The following is an 18222-nucleotide window of genomic DNA, read 5'->3' as shown; positions in this document are numbered from 1 at the left end:
CGTCAGTGCTCACCTGCACAGCAGGCTGCCCCTTTCTTAAATAATTAAAACAGACATAGCCACCTCATGGTCTCCTGCTTGGCCAGATGCAAATTCGCAGCTTGATAAATGAATAGTGTGTCTTATTCTGCACAAACATATGTTGAAGTTCTAGTATGTCCCCAGGACCCTGCCAGGGACCATAGAGACAAAGACAAATTAAACATGAAACTTCTGGTCTACAAGAATAGAGTGCAACCTGACCCATGGTGCATAATGGGGATATGAAGTACCTGGAAAGGAAAACATGCAGGGCAGTGGGAAGGCCCTGGGTTAGGGACCCATGGATCCCTCCTGTAGAGCTCTGCGGGTGAGGGAGAGTGTGCAGATAAGGGGCAAAGAAGGAGGTCCAGGCAAAAGGACCTGTGTGCAGGAGGGGCACAGTACATATTTGGGGCTGGGCAGGAAGCTCAGTGTGGGCAAAGCCCACAGGAAGGAGACTGTTAAACATAGTGTCAGGAAGGAAGGTCACCTGGAGTCCGTCTCCTTATTTTGGTGGACTATGTGGAGCCATGGGAGCTTGGTTAACGAAAAGACACGATGTTCCTTGTGCTGCAGAAAGGCAGATGTGCCCACAGGATGACTGCAGAGGTGGAGGAGGGACAAGGGGACTGTTGAGCTGGGGGGGCCAGGACAGCACTGGCCCCCTTTACTGGTTGCAGACTGTGTCCTATGAGTTGCAGTAAGAACTTTGAGAACAGTGCAGTGTTGATACAAGATGTCTTTGGAAGTGGAAGCCCACTAACTGTGTGATTGTGGGTCCCTGAAGTGACCTCTCTGGGTCTCCGTTTCTCCATCTGTAAATAGGGACAGGCTGGGCCAGTTAAGCAGGACTGGGACAAGGGTCAGGCAGGGGGGAGGTGGGGGGTAAACTGTGCAACATTAGATTCCACCTTTGTTTCACATTTTGATAATAGCTTCATTATGGATTTTTTGCATTAATTTGATGCAAGATTATCACACTAAAATAGCACAGCATTATTTAGCACAAATATGTGAGTGCACTTAACACTGCTAAACTAGATATTTTTACATGGTTATGATGGTAATTTTGCATGCATTTTACCACAATACTAAAACACAGGTATTAGTCATGATAATTACTGAGATTAATCATCCTCCTCTTAAATTTTACACTCAGATGAGGACTTCACTGGCCTCACCGAAGTGCTGGCCCTTGGAACATGCACATAAAGTTTTTGGCACAAGGCCTTACTGTTAGCAAACACATTTTAACAGATGGCTACTGGCTTTTTATGCTGAGACAGCCATCATGCAATTGTAATGAAAGCCTTGAGAGGTGCTGGGAATGACCAAGGGACAGCCAGGGGCTGAGCTTTGGGTCCTCCTCTTCACCTTGGATGCTGGCTCTTATACACATCTCTTTCCTTGGGAAAGTCTGTTCAGCAATAGGATTCAAGTACTGGAGTGAAACAGGCAGTTTGTCACCTGGATTACTGGAGGCCCTTCCTTCTGGGGAAAGGTAGTCCCAGAGTCTTCTGACCCACTCAAATGACTCCTGATGTCCCTAAGACTTCATCTTCTCTGTTTCTTCAGACAGAAGGGAAGGGCCTAGGATCTCCACAGCTCTTATGTCTGTAGGCCATAGTGACCCTCAACCTGACTCACTCCACCCCTCCTCCCACAGGATACAGGGGCACCAGAGGAGTCTGGAGAGGAAGTAGCAGCCAATGGGTCCAAATAGGGAGAGGCAGGCTTCTGTCAGGCAGCCTGGATGTAAAGCACAGGCAGTGGGAGCTCCAGGCTTTCCAGAACCTTCCTGAACATTCCGGTGCACCTGCTGCCTTATTGATGCCTCCTCATTGGGGTATATTAGGATCTGGTCATCCAGTCCAATGAACACACCCTTTTCTTCTCTCAGATTCAGGACCAGTTGAAAACTAAGGCAAACAAAACAGACAGGTGGCAGTAACTAACCTGTTTCTTGTTATGAATGCTGAATAGGGATCCTGGCTTCCCAACTGGGGCCAATGGCGAGTTAAAGATCTGCTTGTGGAACTTCCCTAGTGTAGACCTGGGGACTATTCTTTGAGAAAGTTGGAATCTGAAGATTTTGCAACGTCCCCACCTATATCACTGACTCAGGCAGCCCCCAAGGGGACTATTAGATTAACTTCACCCGACATGAGATGTCAACCTGAGGATGCCACAGCTTCGTCACCCACCAGTCGCTGTCACTACTGAGGACTCCAGTGGGTTATATTACGCTGCCTTTCTGACATCCAGTGCTTCAGAATATGATCTTATTTGGAAAGAGGATCATTGCTGATGTAAGCTTCAAACGAGGTTGTTAGCATGGGTTTTAGTTTTAGCTCAATGTGACCATGGTCATTATAACAAGGGAAAGTTTGGATACAAAGACCCAGACACAGGGAAGGCACCTTGTGAGGATGAAGACAGGTAGCAGGGTGATGTTCCTGCAATCCCAAGAATGCCAAAGATCCCCTCACTGCCCTCAGAAGGTGCCAACCCTGCAGACACTTTAATCTTGAACTTGGAGCATCCAAAACTATGTGACAATAAGTGTTTGCAAAGCCATCTAGTTTTTGGAAATTTGTCCCAGGAAACTGACACAGAAGAAAGTATATAGGAAAAGGAGAGGAAATCCTGGAGCATTGCACAGAAAAAGAAAGGAAAAGAAGTTCGTGTCCCCCAAAAGGCATTGAGACATTAAGTGATCTAATATAATGGACTTCTGTGTAGTGCATGAAGCTCTTTACCTCTGTGTTCTCTCTGTTAATGTCAGTCCCTTGGCCCTGCACTCAGACACATATGTCCAAGTAAGCATAAATCAAGGGGAAAAGTGATAAAGGGGGAAGGGACCCTACAGGTCTCTTTATTACAACTGGCCTCATCTAATCTTCCCGAAGCATTAGCACACTTTACAGATGGAGAAACTGAGGATCCAAGAGGCCAAGGATGTTTTCCAAAGTCAGCAGATAATTAGAGTTGAAATGGGACACCAAAGCCCTTCCATTACCCCAGGCTGTCTGATGGGGTATAAGATACCTCCATGCTTCATAGATGCAAGCAGTATCCATATTCACATTATTACCCAAGACCGGACCTGCCACAGCAGGGCCTGGATATATTCCCAGTGTGCTCCTCTTACTATTCATCTCCTTTCTCCTGGCTGTTCAAGAATGCTCGTTAGTCCAACACCACACTCTTACTTAAAAACTCCTGCAACATGCTGGAGATAAGAATGTTATCTGGTCTGTTTCTAATTTCCCTATGGAATCCACTAACGATGGAGCAGGCGGCAGGAAAATGTTCTATTGCTGGCTTTCCATCGTATTTCCTTTTTGTAGCTGCGGAACATTAACATGGCCTCATTTCATCCTTCTTTCACTTTTTTATTTTGCCCATTTATCATCTGTCTGACAGACAAAGAAATCAATCACAAGAAGCCCTGCATATTCCTTCCCAGACCCAAGTTGGCCATGGATGAAGAGATGGGCCTTCTGCCACCTGCCTGCTCCCGATGCGGACACAGCTGGCCTTGGGCACCTAGTTGGCTTTTCTTATCCCCCATTAGAGGTTTCCTCATCTTGTCAACTTGCATGGCTGCCCATTTGTCCTATTACTTGCCTCCTTGCATCTTCAGACTCAAAACTATTCAAAGGCAATCTTTATTAGACCTCCAACTATTCTTAGAATCATTAAGCATCCCTAAAGTATATTTTTATCGAAGTTGTGTTCCAAAGACCGGAGCCCTGAACTTCTAGTTTAGCTCTTTTGTTCAACAAGAACCCTCTAGAGAGAACTCCAAGCACTTAGGAAAGAGGTAAAGTCAATCACATTAACATGCAATTATCATTAATTACCCTGACCTTTTCTATTATTGTATCCACTGACACTTTACAAAATGAAAAAATAACAGCCTTGTGTGTATGAAATCTAAAAGCAACCGAACCAAACAGAAGAAATCAAATGAGCCTTTTGTCCCTTACCCTCTCAACCCAGAGGCAAACTAGTTAAGTCTTCTCTGTGTGTATTTCCAGGATGTGTGTGCGTGTGTGCATCTGTGTGTCCTATTTTATTCTTTTGGTTAATCCAGTATACCTATTTAAATTTTCTCTCCAACAGTATTTGCAGGTGAGTTCTGAGCTGAGCTTTTGCAAAGACTATTTCTGAATCTTTCTCCTCATGGCATGTTGTCTGCTTGGTTTGTAGTGGAGAATGAATAAGCCTGACCTCTTGCCCCTTCTTCCCATGGGAGTTTGGCATCACCGTAGGAACTGGAAGAGTTGACAAATACAGATTCAGATGTTTCCTCGATTCTTAGTTCTGGAGAATCATTGTTAGGCTTATAAGTAACTTTGAACTTCATTAGCACATGTAATGTTAGGGAACAACTTCAGCATGTGGTTTGCAAAAATAATTAGAAAATAATCAGGTAAACTTGCATTTAAATTAATCAATAGAAGACAAATAAATGGACAAAACAATGTTTTTACCCTTTTTTTCCTTTTGAAAGAAGAAAAGCCCAGGAGTATGGTTTCTTTCATGAAGAGCTTGGGAGTACTTTGAAGACAGTCATGTGAACCTATCTCCTGAATCTGTCCTTTTCCCTGGCCACACTGAAAGAGGTGGGGGATTTTCATGTGTTACACAGAAATAGTAAATGAAGATTTTAGGCTGTTACCCCAGTGAGTTGTCAGGATTAACCTTGTTCTTGGACATGAAAAGACATAGAAAAGAAAAGAGGGGCAACTCCTGACATATGTGAGATCTGTATACTACTTATAGGATATTTTCCCAAATCATTCCCTACTGTATACTACTAGGTACAAACTTCCCCCGCCTTTCTTTCTCCCTCCTCTGACTCCATTCCTCATCTCTCATAGTAGATACAACTTCTTGATTATCCTGGTATGAAAAATTCATAATTTTGGATTTTACATATCAAAGTTAATAAAGTTCTTGCAGGTAGAGGAACATGTCACCAACAAAGCTGATACAGATTTATTAATAAATATAAAATCAAGTAATGAATGGAGTATTGTGTCTCTTGGATTCTACCATCCAAGCCCTCCAGATAAATTTGAGATATGTGTACTATTTCTGGGATTTGTTTGGAGTTCCACTGGGAAGTCTTCTCAATTCAGCACACATTTATCCAGTGCCTGCTCTGAACCAGGTGCTGTGCTCAGTGCTGGTGACCTGGCTGGCAGGAAAGGAGCTTTCTCTGCCTTTATGGGTCTGTAGGAAGGAAGCAGCAAGTGGCATGAGAATCGTGAAAGGGGATCTTGAATGAGGAAGCCCTCCTGCCAGGTCTGTGGTAAGGACGGTGCCCTGCCTTGGAATGAAGTGGAAGGTGTTGGGGAGGCGGACTTGTACACTTGCAGAGTCACTGCAGCTATGCACTGGGCTCCCTGGGAAGTGAGGACCAAGTGCAGCAGCAGGAGGACATGGGGAGGCAGGAGGTAGGCTTGGACGGGCAACAGCCACAGAGGAGGATTCTGGACCTGATGAAGTTGGAGCTGATTGATACGGTGTCTGACTGGTTGGGTGGGTGTGAGGGGAAAGGAAGAAGTCAAGGATGAGCAGTGCCCAGGTCTACCCAGCGAGTTAAGCATTGATTTGCTTGACAACATAACCAGGAAGGAAAACACCAAATCAAGTTCCAGTCAACACCACTGCTCTTTTTCCCCGTTACATTTTTATTTCCTCTTTTACCCCCTTGCTTTTTTGTTTCATTTCCTCCCCTTGCATCTCTTGATCTTCGTAACCACACGTGTACCATGTGGCAGCTTATCATTTTACTATTTTTATTCATCTTTTATTCACCAGTGAAGGAAATTCAGAACAACTGCAACAACAACAAAATGAAAAACAAACAAAAAGCTTGACTCTGTTTGTTCAGGCTGCAACAACACAACACCACAGACTGGATAGTTTAGAAACAAAAATTTATTGGTCACAGGTCCGGAAGATGGAAAGTCCGAGATCAAGGTGTTAGCAAATTCTGTGTCTGGTGAGGGCTCACTCTCTGCCCCTAAGATGGGGCCACCTTGCTGTGTCACTGCATGGTAGAAGGGACAAAAAAGATCCTTAAGCCTTTTATAGAAGCACTAATCCCATTCATGATTGCTTTACCCTCAACCTAACCCAAGGCTTTTCCTCTTAACACCATCACCTTGGAGATTAGGTTTCAGCATATGGATTTCTAGGGACTCAAACCCTGAGACCTTAGCATTAACGGACACTGAATTAGAGGTGGGTGTCTCCACCCTCTGCCCTGGTGCTGAGCAGCAGGAGGGCAGAGGGCCCTTGAGGCTGGCTTGCCTGTAACTGCATGTGACCCACAGCCTGCCCCGTGTCCCCACACGGTGAGCAGCCAGTGCTGCAAGGGAGTCAGTGATGGCCACGGTGTCCTTGAGATGTGTCCATGGAGAATAAAAGATCAGAACGAGTGTTCTAAGACTGGCAATTCTAAAGTTCTCCAAGTTGGAGTAACCTTAACACTTTATATCTAAATTTTAGCACGTTTTATAAAAATATGATTTTTGTGATTAAAATTAAAAGAGTACAATGTGTTTCCTGAAGATTTCTAGCAAATTAGTGCATTAAATTAAATCTTTTGATCACTAGATCTGTGAGTCCCATAGCTAATAGCATTTGTGTGGTATATAAGTATTCTTTTCCTGCACCCATTTTGTACAAAAGATGAGAACCTACTGTATTTTTGTAACTGCTTTTTCTTTGCTGAGCAACATATCTCTAAAATCTTTCCATTTTAGTACATGTAAAAGGGTTGGTCATCAGGGCAATTATATTAAGATAAGCTTCAGAAAAATATTGAGTTTCTAGCTGCTGTTTTCTAGATTATTTCTATGACATACCGATGGCTTGATATTTTCCCCATGACATCATTTAATAGTGTGTGCCAGAGTTCTGAGAACCGTGAGGTGCTAAGACTGGTGAGATCTGAACATCCTTGGTGGACAGTGGAGGACAGAAGTCTTCCTTTGTTCTCTGGCTATTCGCAAGGAGGCCACCAACCTGGCTAAGTGTACAGTTTTTAAATAAAATCACCACCATGCTCAAAACTAAAACAGTGACAAAGCAGTAGCAGACATTGAAAGCCCTCTGGCCATAGCACTTGTTTAGTGCAATAGGGAGAGGCAGTGGAACTCAGCTCTGATGGCCATCCTGTGACCTGTTTTTAATGTTGCGTGATGGCTCCTCAAAGTGTCTTTGGAGGTTGACCTTTCCATGCAGCTTTATAATTCTTGGATTTTTGAAGCATTGCTCCCTTCACATCTACAGCAGTAAAAGGAAATTGTGCACCCAATGGTGCCATTACGCTCCACTCATACTGAGCGCAAGCCATCTGGTGGCAGTAAACCAAGGAAAGTCACTCTTAGGTGTAGCTAGAGATGGTGAGAAACTTATTTAGATTACCATTCCTGCACCAAGAGGCATCTAAAAGTCCTAATGGCTACGTCTCATTCTCTTATTCAGAGCATCTACAATGCACCCAAATGAAGAAACAGAAAGCTTATCTAAATTTTTTAAACACCCGAGCAGAAATGTTCAAACAATCAATTACAAAAAATAACTGTGTGGAGTTTTTTGCCTTATGTGAGTGTCATAGCTTTCCCTTGCTGTCATAACAAATTACCACCAACTCAATGGCTTAGAACAGTACAAGTTTATTACCTCAAGTTCTGTACATCCGAGGTCCATGAGGCTCAGTTGGTTTCTCTGGAGTTGCTCAAGACTGGAATTGGGCTGCTGGCCCTCAGTCTCTTACGGGAAACTTGAAGAAGATCTTCTTCCAAGCTCACTGCAGCCTCAGGCAAATTCAGCTCCATGCAGATGTAGACTGAGGGCCCCATTTCTTTGCTGGGTGCTGGCCAGGACCTGTTCTCCGATTCTAGAGGCCACCACATTCCCTGGTCACGGCTGGCCCTCTTCATCCTCTGACACCATCATGGCAGCCCTCCTCCTTCCCTGCTCCTCCTGGGCCGCATCTCTCTGCCTTCCTCTTCTGTTTTTAAGGGTTTGTTCAACTACCTTTGGAGCCTGGCAGGATAACGCAAGATCACCTTCATATCTTAAGGTCAGCTTATTAGCAACTTTACTTCCATCTGCAGAGCCCCTCACACCAGTAGCTGCGTTCACCTCGGACTCAGCTAGCGGGGCAGGAGGCGTGGAGGGACATCTTCCAAATTCTCACTAGCAAAATGAAGAACAAAAAGGCAGACCCACTACACGGTTGCTATGGCAGCCTCGATTTTAAAATGTAGAGACTTTGAGTTGCTGTTACTGACTTCTGCACCACTATTCCTAAGTACAATTCCCTCCCGTGCATAAACTAGAAAGATTTTATTGGTACTTCTCTTTAGAAGTCAACTCCCTCCTTTCATTTAGTAAGTCTTTCAGAAATTCCTTCCAGAAATTCTAGCACCTGTTTCAGTAATTAAGATTAAATATATATTCCCTCTTTTTCAGAAGATAAAGCCAAGTAATCTTAGTTTTACTGAGCTTTCTCTATATTTTTCTTTTATAAGAAGTATAGGAATAAACTGATAGGTTTTCTTCCTCCTTTCCGTTCCTCATCACTTTCACACTAAGTATTTTTATTTCAAACAAAGAGTGAACCATAGACCTTCCCCACTCTTTTAACTAATCAATAGTCAAAAAGTTTGTTTGTAGAGTACAGTATTCTCCTAGCGCAGTCATCTATGGCCAGGTTAGTAGAGTCTGGATTTTCTACCATTTATCAAATTCTTTGTCCCATAGAAAGGACCACTAAGGGAGTTTTCAAAACTTCTAAGATAGAAATTTGCCAAGATGGGTAAATTTCTAGGAGATTTAAGTCAAGGTGGTTTTCATTTTTAATCACTTCCTTCCAATTTGAACAGGGGACTTAGGCTGTTTTGACCTAAGAACTGTTTTTATTAACATTTTTGGCACAAGTTTTAAGAAGCTTTTTTCCTAGAGAAGAAATGTAGGAAGACTATCTTAGTCAGTTTCAGGTGCCATTCATTCCAAAGTACGATAGGCTCAGTGGCTTCGTCCAAGTACCACAAGTTCCTCCACTTATGGAGGCTGAAAGTCTAAGTTCAGGGTGCCAGCGTGGCTGGGTTCTGATAGGAGTTCTCTTCCAAGCTGACTTCTCCTGTGTGGAGGCAGAGAGAGCCGCTAGCTCTCAGGAGTCCCTTTTACAATGACACTAACCCCATTCATGAAGTCCACACCTGTGTGACCTAATCAGCTCCAGAAGGCCCCACTCCCAGTACTGCCACACTGTCAGGATTTCAGCATGTGGATGTGGAGGGATACACACAGTCACAAGGACCAAAAATATGGAGAGGGAAGGACACCAGCAGGGACTGACCTGGACCCACAGAGCACAGGGTCTTTGTATTTCCTTCCCTACCTGTGGCTACAGATTCTGATCATGTCACGGATCCTTGGGAGGACTGGAGAGTTGCCCAAAAAGAGAGAATAAGATTTCTTTGCACCCAATATGCTTTCCATTTTTCAGTGGTTAATACTGGTACTCAATAAGTTATCAGTGAGTGATCAAAGCATTCACAAAAATCAGGAATGTGCCCCGAGGAAAACTTACCATCTAGATGATAAGCTAATACAAAACCACACGGATTCCCAGCATTAATAAGCCTTTGAAGTACAGTTTATTAAAAATTTCCGACAAATAAGTAAATTGAAAGATTATATGGCTGCATATAGGGAATTAAGTAATGAATTGAAAATGAAAGTTAGAAATGGTTGTTTTATTAACAGCTATTAATAATCCATTGCATGATGCCAAAGCTCAAAAGTCTTCAAACCTGCAATCTGACATTTAAAAGCCAGGTAGCCAATTACTGATAATCCCTTGTTACTCAATTCTGTTCTTCCATTTCTCAGAAGATGAGGACTTGAAATGCAGTGAACTGGATCCCATCAGCATGACTCATTATTTATTGAGCTTGTTTTCCTGGAAGCCACCTGCTTGGTGAAGTGAATATTGCATTTCTATTTTACCATGTGTCCTAGCATATTAATTTATTATGTATGCATTAAAACTGAGGTTTTACGACATCTCATATGAAATTACATCTGGTTAATAAGAATAATTTGGATTAGCAGAGAAGAAACAAAAGACTGGGCTTTTTTTTCCTTTTTGAAGTTAATTTGCTTTTGCCCTGTGACATTTTCTTTTTGCTGCATTTATAATTGGGCCATAGCTGGTAGTTCTGGCTATGGTGGGTGCGCTTGATGAGAAGCTGAAGTTGCCAGGTATGAGGTACTGAGTTTCTGAACCCACTATAAATATGCTAGAATGTAACTTTGTGGGCATTAGTCGAATACAGGACAGATGGACACTGACCCAGGGACTGGACCACATGGCGCCTCTCCAAGCTCCAGAAATGGTCACTAAATAACCAAAGCCCAGAGAGTACAGGACCAGCTAGGAAAGAACAACTAACTGTGCAAGACACGAGAGTGCTTGAGGAACACAGAGGACCACACACACAATTAGAACACAGTTAATGGTCTTAGCCACACTACACTCACTCCTTTTTCCCTCTGATTTCCTTGTAATTTAGCCCAATGGGAAGCTTTCAGCAGACATTTCATAGAGCAGTTAACTCTGTGGCGGCCATCAGTTTTAATTGGAATCATGTAGCTAAAACCCTAGGTAGTACTTGACAGCGACAGGGTATCTTTTAACTCAGGTATTTCCATTTCTGCTCTGGGCTTCTCTGGAACAATGTTCCCTGATGCATGGCTGGCTCCAGAAGGCGTGGATCCAGGCAGTCTTAACACAGAGGCAGTGTGTAATCTCCAGCAAGGGGGGAGCTCATCTGTCCCCTTCTGATGGCTTACATTTACCAGGGGATTGGGGAGTGTAGGAGGTGAATGTAGTGACCACCGCTCTGCAGAGGGTTGACTGCCCCAGTAGGAAGCTGTTTGGCCACCGAGGCATTCTGTCCCTGCAGCTCAGCAAAGCAATTACCAAGCCATCATTGTCCTAATTTATAAAGAAATTGCCTTCCTTGGGAGAAGACAGTCAGGTGCATAGTAATCCAAACAGGAGGATTGTGCTAATCTTTAAAAAAAAATGAGGGAAACTTATTTCTCCAGAAATTGTTCTGACTTGGCTGTGCTGAGATACCACAAATTCAGAGAGAGAAGTCAGGAACTCTTCGAGCAAATTCAGCCTTGCATTATTCACCCATTAAAAGTACACGGAGGCGTGGCTAACCCTAACAGTTCATACTGCTTGCTACTCGTGGTTTGTGTTTCAGATAATGTTCTGGGAATTCACTTAAAATAATGAGGCCTCACTGCAGTCTTCACTCGAGCAGGACTAAGAAGCTGCCTTACGATCCTCTGTACTCACTTCTAGGGCAGATAAAGAAGACCAACATGCCGCTTCCCGTCCACAGAAGCTGCAGAGGCAGGTTGTCAGGGCCTCTTCTGGCAAAAGTAGAGGATACCAACAAAGCAGGACAGCAATCTGCACTAGACCGATGCCCACACATTTGGGAGTACTCTTTGTGTTAATGAGATCGGCTCATTCGTTGCTGAGCAAAAAGAAAACACCTACAGCGATGTGCTTTTGCCTTACAAAGTGCATTTTCACAGCAGTTCATTGATGTGTCTCAGCCAGGACACTTAGCGTGCTCTGAGTTACATCCAGCAACAGCCTGGCCATGCACACTGATGGCAAGTGTGTCACCCCACCCTGGTACCCACACCCCTAGATTTTTTCAGTGGTAGCTTCTCAGAGTGAAGAATAAAGGGAGGGACCAGCTTGGTGAGGCCACGCTATCCCCAAGCCCCTGCGACTCTGCCCCTGGGGAGGGGCCTGGCTGGATGACTGTTGCCATGGTGATCACTCACCTGGCCCAGCTGGAAAGCTCCAGCCACTGGGCTGGGTGGCTTTGGAACCCACAGGCTGAGTCTCCCTGTGCCTCATGGAAGACACAGTACGGATGTGCACTTCACCATGCAGATGCATCCACCTGGTTTCTGCAGCCCAGACTCGCGAGTCAGGAAACCAATGGGCCACTCCAGCCACTGATGTTGATTAGTTCTTAGACTTTTTGGCCCAGCCTCAGAATTAGATGAAAACTCTGTACTTCTATCATGGGAAAAAACAAACACCATGCATGATACAAAAATATACGAAACTTTGACAGAGTGTCAGTGCTCAGAGACCCCTTCCCTGGAGAAGCCAGGGCAGAGACAGGCAGCCCCTGGCCCATCCCCACATCCTGAGCAGGACCTCTTTCTGTATGGCTGCAGGTGGAAGGGCTTGTATTTTTTAAAGTGGTTGAAAGCAGGAGAAATGACAGAGCCGTAATGCAATCCCAAGAGCTAAAACGGTTATTCTCTGGTTCTTTACAGAAAAAGTTTCTGGCCCTTGATTTAGAAGTTCATGGATAGGAAGATCCCTTTACAATTTAGTATTTTTCACTGAAGTGAAAGCAAGCACACTTCACGGGTGAGTGGTGGGTGTGATGCTCCACATACGAGCACCCAATAATCGGTGATAAATTCATTAGCTGCGGAGAGAGATAATTACATAGTCAAGGGATCAGGATGATCCATATTTATTTTGTACCGAGATCTTCCCTCACAAGCTGAGGGATGTTTTCAGTCATTCACAGGTTGACTACCAGGCCTGTGGCCCCTTGTCCAAATGCCATCACTGTCCTAGTGGGGACCCCCATGCCTCCACCTGGTTAGGAGAAGCCCAGCAAGTGTTGTTCAGAGCCCATAAGTCATGTAGCACCCTGTACTAGACCATTACGTGGCTTCTGGTCAGTCAATGAATATTTCATTTGCTGGTGCTGATTTTCCAGCTGTGGGTTCAGACTGAGCTTCCCGGCCTGGCCAATGTAAGCCGCACCTGGACAACAGGACCCACTGAGGCCCGGCTCCCTGCAGCAGGACAGGGTCCTGGGCCTCTGTCTTTTCAAGGTGAAAGACAATTGCAATGCAGCAGAAGTCTGAGAAGCCCTGGGCTAAGTGGAAGCTGAATGTTGAGGAGACACAAACCACATCCCCAAGGGAGCCCCTCACATGCCTCCACGCTGCCTTTGTGTGCTGTGGGACCTGGGCTGAGTGGAACAGAGTGATCAGCAGCAGCCCTGGCCGCCCCATCTACTGCACACCAGTACACACCCCTGTCCCACCACCAACTCATTCGGTTAGGACAACCAAGATGTCCCCAGGTGCCAGACATTGCCACAAGTGCCCGGGCGGGGGGAGGGGAAAGTTGCCCTATGTAAGACCCTTCTGGGCCAGAAGGAAAGGGGCCTGAGAAGATTGTATGCTCTCCCACTCGGTGAGCTCCTACGTGTGCCACACAATGGGGAGCGAGGGGCAAAGAAGCACTGAGAAGATGCTCCCCGCCTGTCCTCCCAGAATCTTGGGGAGCACCTGGGACACCGACTATACAAGGGCAGAGTATGAGGGCCTCTGGCAGAGTCAAGGCCCGCAGTGGCCTGAGCACACAGCTTAAAGGTAGAAGGCAGGGTGTCCCGGGCAGGGCCCAATGCAGCAGCAGAACTGCAGGCAGCCTCTGCTTCTCCAAGGTGCAGAGTTCGGAGGCCCTCAGCTGTCCCGGGTACCCCCAGACTTGGGGGCAGCACCCCAGTCATCTCTTGTGGATCCTGTCTCCTCTCTCACCTCCCTTGCTAGCTTGGCATCGAGGCTGTGCTGAGCATGTGGCTTCAGGTCTCTGCTTTGCTGTGGGAACATCTCTTTCCAAAAACAGTCAGATGTGCTCCCCGCTGCCCTCCAAGCAGGTGTGTGGTTTCCACCCCTCCAGCAGGTATGTGGTCTCAGGAGCCAGCCCAGGACCTGCAGAGGCCTGGGCTCTGTCCAACAGCACTGACAGTAGGGAACGAAGCCCTTCAACTGGTTACGCTGGAACAGAGGAGACTGCTCTTTGAGCTGAGAGATATAGACATAAACTGTCTCATTTTTCACCAATTAGATAAAAAGTGAATAGAATTACTTTAAACAGAAACTTCCAAATGCTGTATCAACTGACAACTTGATGAAGATTGTAAAGATTATTTCTGAGGATTGATTACATATGATACATATTCTTTGCACTTTTAACAGAGAGTCAACAGGTGTTTATTTTAATGCTGTTTTTGCATGGAATTTTGCTGTGTTCCGTGTTGGTTTCAAGCCAGATATGGAAATCACCTCTCCCGTGTTGCCTGGAAGATGATCTAGGTAAAAATCAAAAGCAGGAACTTTCTAGATTGCATATTAGCTCATTGTCAAATGCTTAGGACCATGGTTAGAACTAACCATTCAGTGGTCACCCCAGAACATTACCGGAGTTTTTATTTTTAAACAGTGAAGCATGCAAGTAAGATTATAGTAAACATGTAGAAGAAAAGTTTGAGCTGTGTTAGGGTTACAGTGCTTTGCTTTATAATACATTGTTACCATGACTATATTTTAAGCATGACATCCGTGCACCTTAATTTGTTAATCAAAAGTCTTCAATGACAATAAAAAGCTTAGAATAATAGTTGAGAGAATAGATCTTGTGTTTGAGAGGAAGAGAGAGGGGCAAGAAACCTTCCTCACATTCAGAGCAAAAACCAAGGGTTCTATGATGTGTTTCACACATTCAGCAATAGTTGATTGAAAGTGGAAACTCGAGTGGGAAGGCTGGTGGGAAATTTTTACCCATAGAAAAGAGACACATATACACTTGTATCTGTTTAAAAATATATACTGAGCCTCCTCACACATATAGGCAATAAGGGCATGTGTGAACGCACGTGTATGATTTCCCTGTCACTGCTGAGCCTTAACTGATTAATCTTTCATGTTTCTCAATATCTTTCCCATTTAATATGATAGCCAATTAATAACTTTTAACTTCTGGAGGAAAATTGAATAGTCAAGAAAAATGCTGGAATTGACATCGACAGTGTCTAATGTTGATAAAGCTGTTCATTCTGTTCTTTCCTCTGGATTGGCCTGGACATTTATTGATCATCAATGAAAGTAGGGCTGATCATTACAAGGCCTATTTGTGAGGCAGGAGGCAGCTTGACCCTGTTGTAAGGATGTTCAAGGCAAAGGCTGAGTTCAGTCAAGGAAGGGAGAGAGGACATTTTAGACATGAGTATCCAGGAGTATCCTAAAGATGTTTTTAAATCTGAATTCCATAATTCAGTCAGAAAAGCTAGTCCACCAAACTAGACAGATTCACAAGTAGTCACACATTGTCTCCCAGTAGTCTTCTGGCCAGGAAAGTCTGATCGGAATTTTTGACAAATGTCAGCCTCAGAGCTCAACCTGGTGTAAATAATTTCAAGAAGAAATGCTCTGAAGTACTCTTTTATAAGGGCCAGCCTTCTAATTTTAAATAATACTATGATGCCTCTTACCACCCTTTCCTAATAGAAAGTTAGTTCCTCCTCCCACCCTATCTGCACCAGGGATCAGAAAGAAAGGAGGCTTGCACAAAGGTTGCCACAAGATGGAATTTATAAAATTTTATGTTAAAAACACTGTAAATATTTGCCTAGCCATATTATCTAAGGACCTAAAGGGGTTTGCTTATATTTTAGGATCAGCAAATGCCAAAACTCCTAATTTAAATTGAATAACCTTTCCTAGTATTACATTAAAATATGGCTAGATCCTCTTTTAACACATCCTAGGCAGCTTTTTAGATATCAAGGAAAATATTTATGTCGAGTAGCCTTTTAGCATTAGGCCTGTTTTCTTGTATTTAATTTCCCCAAAATCCAAAATGAAAAGTTCCCCATCCTCATTCCCCATCAGGCTGAACTCCTTGCTCCTTCCTCCTTTCCAGGCCTGAGTTTTGCTTTAGCTCCTCTGCTCTCTGCCCTGCATCCCTACACAACCTCTCTAAGGCTTAGTTCCTTCATCAGTAAAATAGAATTAAGTGCATAGCACTTAGAGATGTTATGAGAAGGAAATGAAAAGCTACCGATGTCACTCATAGCGGTGGCCTGGAGATCCATTCCGTTCTGTGTCTCCAGCCTCTGTCCAAGTTCACAGACTCTTGGGAGCTGCTTTTCCCAGTCATCAGCAAAGACCATTTCCTTCCCTCAGCCAAATCCTCCCCGTCCGGCAAGAGCTTCACTCTCAACTTGTGAATCACCAAGGTGATGAAAATGATGACCCTGCTCCAGACCTTCAGAGTCAGACTCCAGGATGGAGTCCAACACTCTATTTTGCCTGCCCCTCAGGTCCCTCGGGGGCTTCTGAAGTCTGCAAACCATGGCCCTACCTAGAGAATACTCCGTGTCACCTCCTCCATGTTCTCTAAGTTCTCCCAGTCCTTTTGTAACTGCCATTAAGTCAACTTCTCCAGCATTCCTTCTGTGTTGACCATAGCCATTGAAGAAATTCTCTGCTGAAGCCAAACCCTAACCATGGATAGGAGGGGAAAACATACTTTCAAGTAGCTAGCAGCAACCCAAGGAGTCACCACCAACCAGGATATCTGGTGTCTTTTGGGGCTAGAAGATCTCTGTACTGCATGGCTGTGTGTTCCAGTGCTACAAGCCCCTTCCATTAGCCTTATCTCGGGGTGTGTAGTACAGAAAAGAGCTTAAAGCAATTCCATCCTATAGGAGATGCCATGAACATCTTGGTCTTGGTCACTTTTCTCATTGCTGAGACAAAATACCCAACACTCAACATTAAAGGAGCCAAAGTTTGTTTTGGCTCACAGTTTGTAGAGATTTCAGTCTATAGTTGGCTGGTTCCAAGGCAGGGTGGCATGGCAGAGGGGCATCACAGAGGGGAAACAGTCCATGGTAGGGCAGGGCAGGCAGAAGGCAGCAAAGCAGCAAACAATGAGCAGCAGGTAGTGGCGGCAGCAGCCTGTCTCTCCCTTTCATCCTTTCCAGGCTACCCGTCTTTTGGGTGGTGTCACCCACACTGAGGGTGGGTCTTCCCATTATCCACACCCAGAACTATGTTAAACCAATCAATGGACTAATTCAGTACCACACACCCTTAATCCCAGCATCACACATTCTAAATCCATGCACCTCTGAAAAGCCCCACCTAGGACCTCAGGAGACTTGCCAGGGATATCTAGTTACAAGCTGTAACAACACCCCAGTGGCAAATTGTCACAGAACCCTATGTCCTTAGAATAAATTCCTAGAAGTTACTTCTGGCTGAACTAAGGTAAGTGTATCTAACTTTTTAAATCTCTAAGGTATTTCAGTAAGGTGGAAGTTCTGCCTTTGGAACATTTCAGGCTTCTCTAGAAGAGCACTTTGAATCAAAAAGCTCGTGATTCCCATTGTAAATGATGTGAACCTTGAAGACTTTCTGCAAGTCTCCCATTCTCAGCAATCCTAGGACCCTGACAGACCATGCTAGGAATTCTGCATTCTCTGCTTCACAAGTTATAATACAGATATCTGTTTTCTCCTCAATTCAGGATGTGTTTGTTGAAGCCATCTCTATTCATTGAATTTATACTTTGAGTGAACATTGTGCAAAAAGAAAATGTGTTTTCTTCCACACTAGCAGGACATTCCCTGGGTGACCACTGTGAGGGTCGCTGATGTGTTCTTTGTCTTGCAGGAACGTGAGTTCGGCCGGAGAGGAGGCCCGCAGAAGGATGCGGGAGTGTGACGGACTCACAGACGCCTTGCTGTATGTGATTCAGTCTGCGCTGGGGAGCAGTGAGATCGACAGCAAGGTTGGTAAAGGGGTTGGTAGCTTGTAGAGGGAGCTTCACAGAGGATAAAGATCCCGTGGGGCAGGGATGGATGCACAGCTCACAGTGGTGGAGCGCTGATGCGGCCAGTCCTTGGTGCTTCCGCGCTGAGCTCTGGCTTGGTCTCCCACATAACCCCAACACCGTCCCTGTGAGCCTCCTCCTCCCTCGAAGCCTTAGCACGAGCTGCACCCCAGCTTTCGACTGGCCATGAGCAAGAACAGCAGGTGCTGCAGGTGCAGGTGGGAATGCTTCGCATCTGGCTTTATTTTATAACACCCACTCTTAAAGAAAAAGGGGCTGTTAAAACTGCCCAAGATTTGAATAATCCTATATTCCTAAAAGTTAATTTTTTAGAACAAAATACCTTATATTGTGTGCTATTTTAAATTAGTGAAACTACCAACATGATTGGTCATCGATGTCTATTTACGCTTTCG

The 18222-nt window shown here is 44.7% G+C and overlaps 1 protein-coding gene across 6 annotated transcripts in view; it reads left to right on the top strand.

The window, feature by feature from the left end:
* Positions 1 to 18222, top strand: part of Ctnnd2 (catenin delta 2) — an 871879-nt gene that overhangs the window by 720178 nt on the left and 133479 nt on the right. For all 6 annotated transcript variants that reach the window (XM_087189427.1, XM_004845189.4, XM_004845188.4 and 3 more), the window contains one exon: positions 17647 to 17764. In XM_087189427.1, the coding sequence (XP_087045553.1) occupies positions 17647 to 17764 (118 nt within the window). The remainder of the gene's footprint in view (positions 1 to 17646; positions 17765 to 18222) is intronic.

Source organism: Heterocephalus glaber, unplaced genomic scaffold (genome assembly GCF_053883595.1).
Source record: "Heterocephalus glaber isolate CG9 unplaced genomic scaffold, H.glaber_assembly_v1.0 deba00001538, whole genome shotgun sequence".
Taxonomy (NCBI): Eukaryota; Metazoa; Chordata; class Mammalia; order Rodentia; family Bathyergidae; genus Heterocephalus; species Heterocephalus glaber.
The sequence above is the reverse complement of the archived record's forward strand: the minus strand, read 5'-3'. Positions and strand labels throughout refer to the sequence as shown.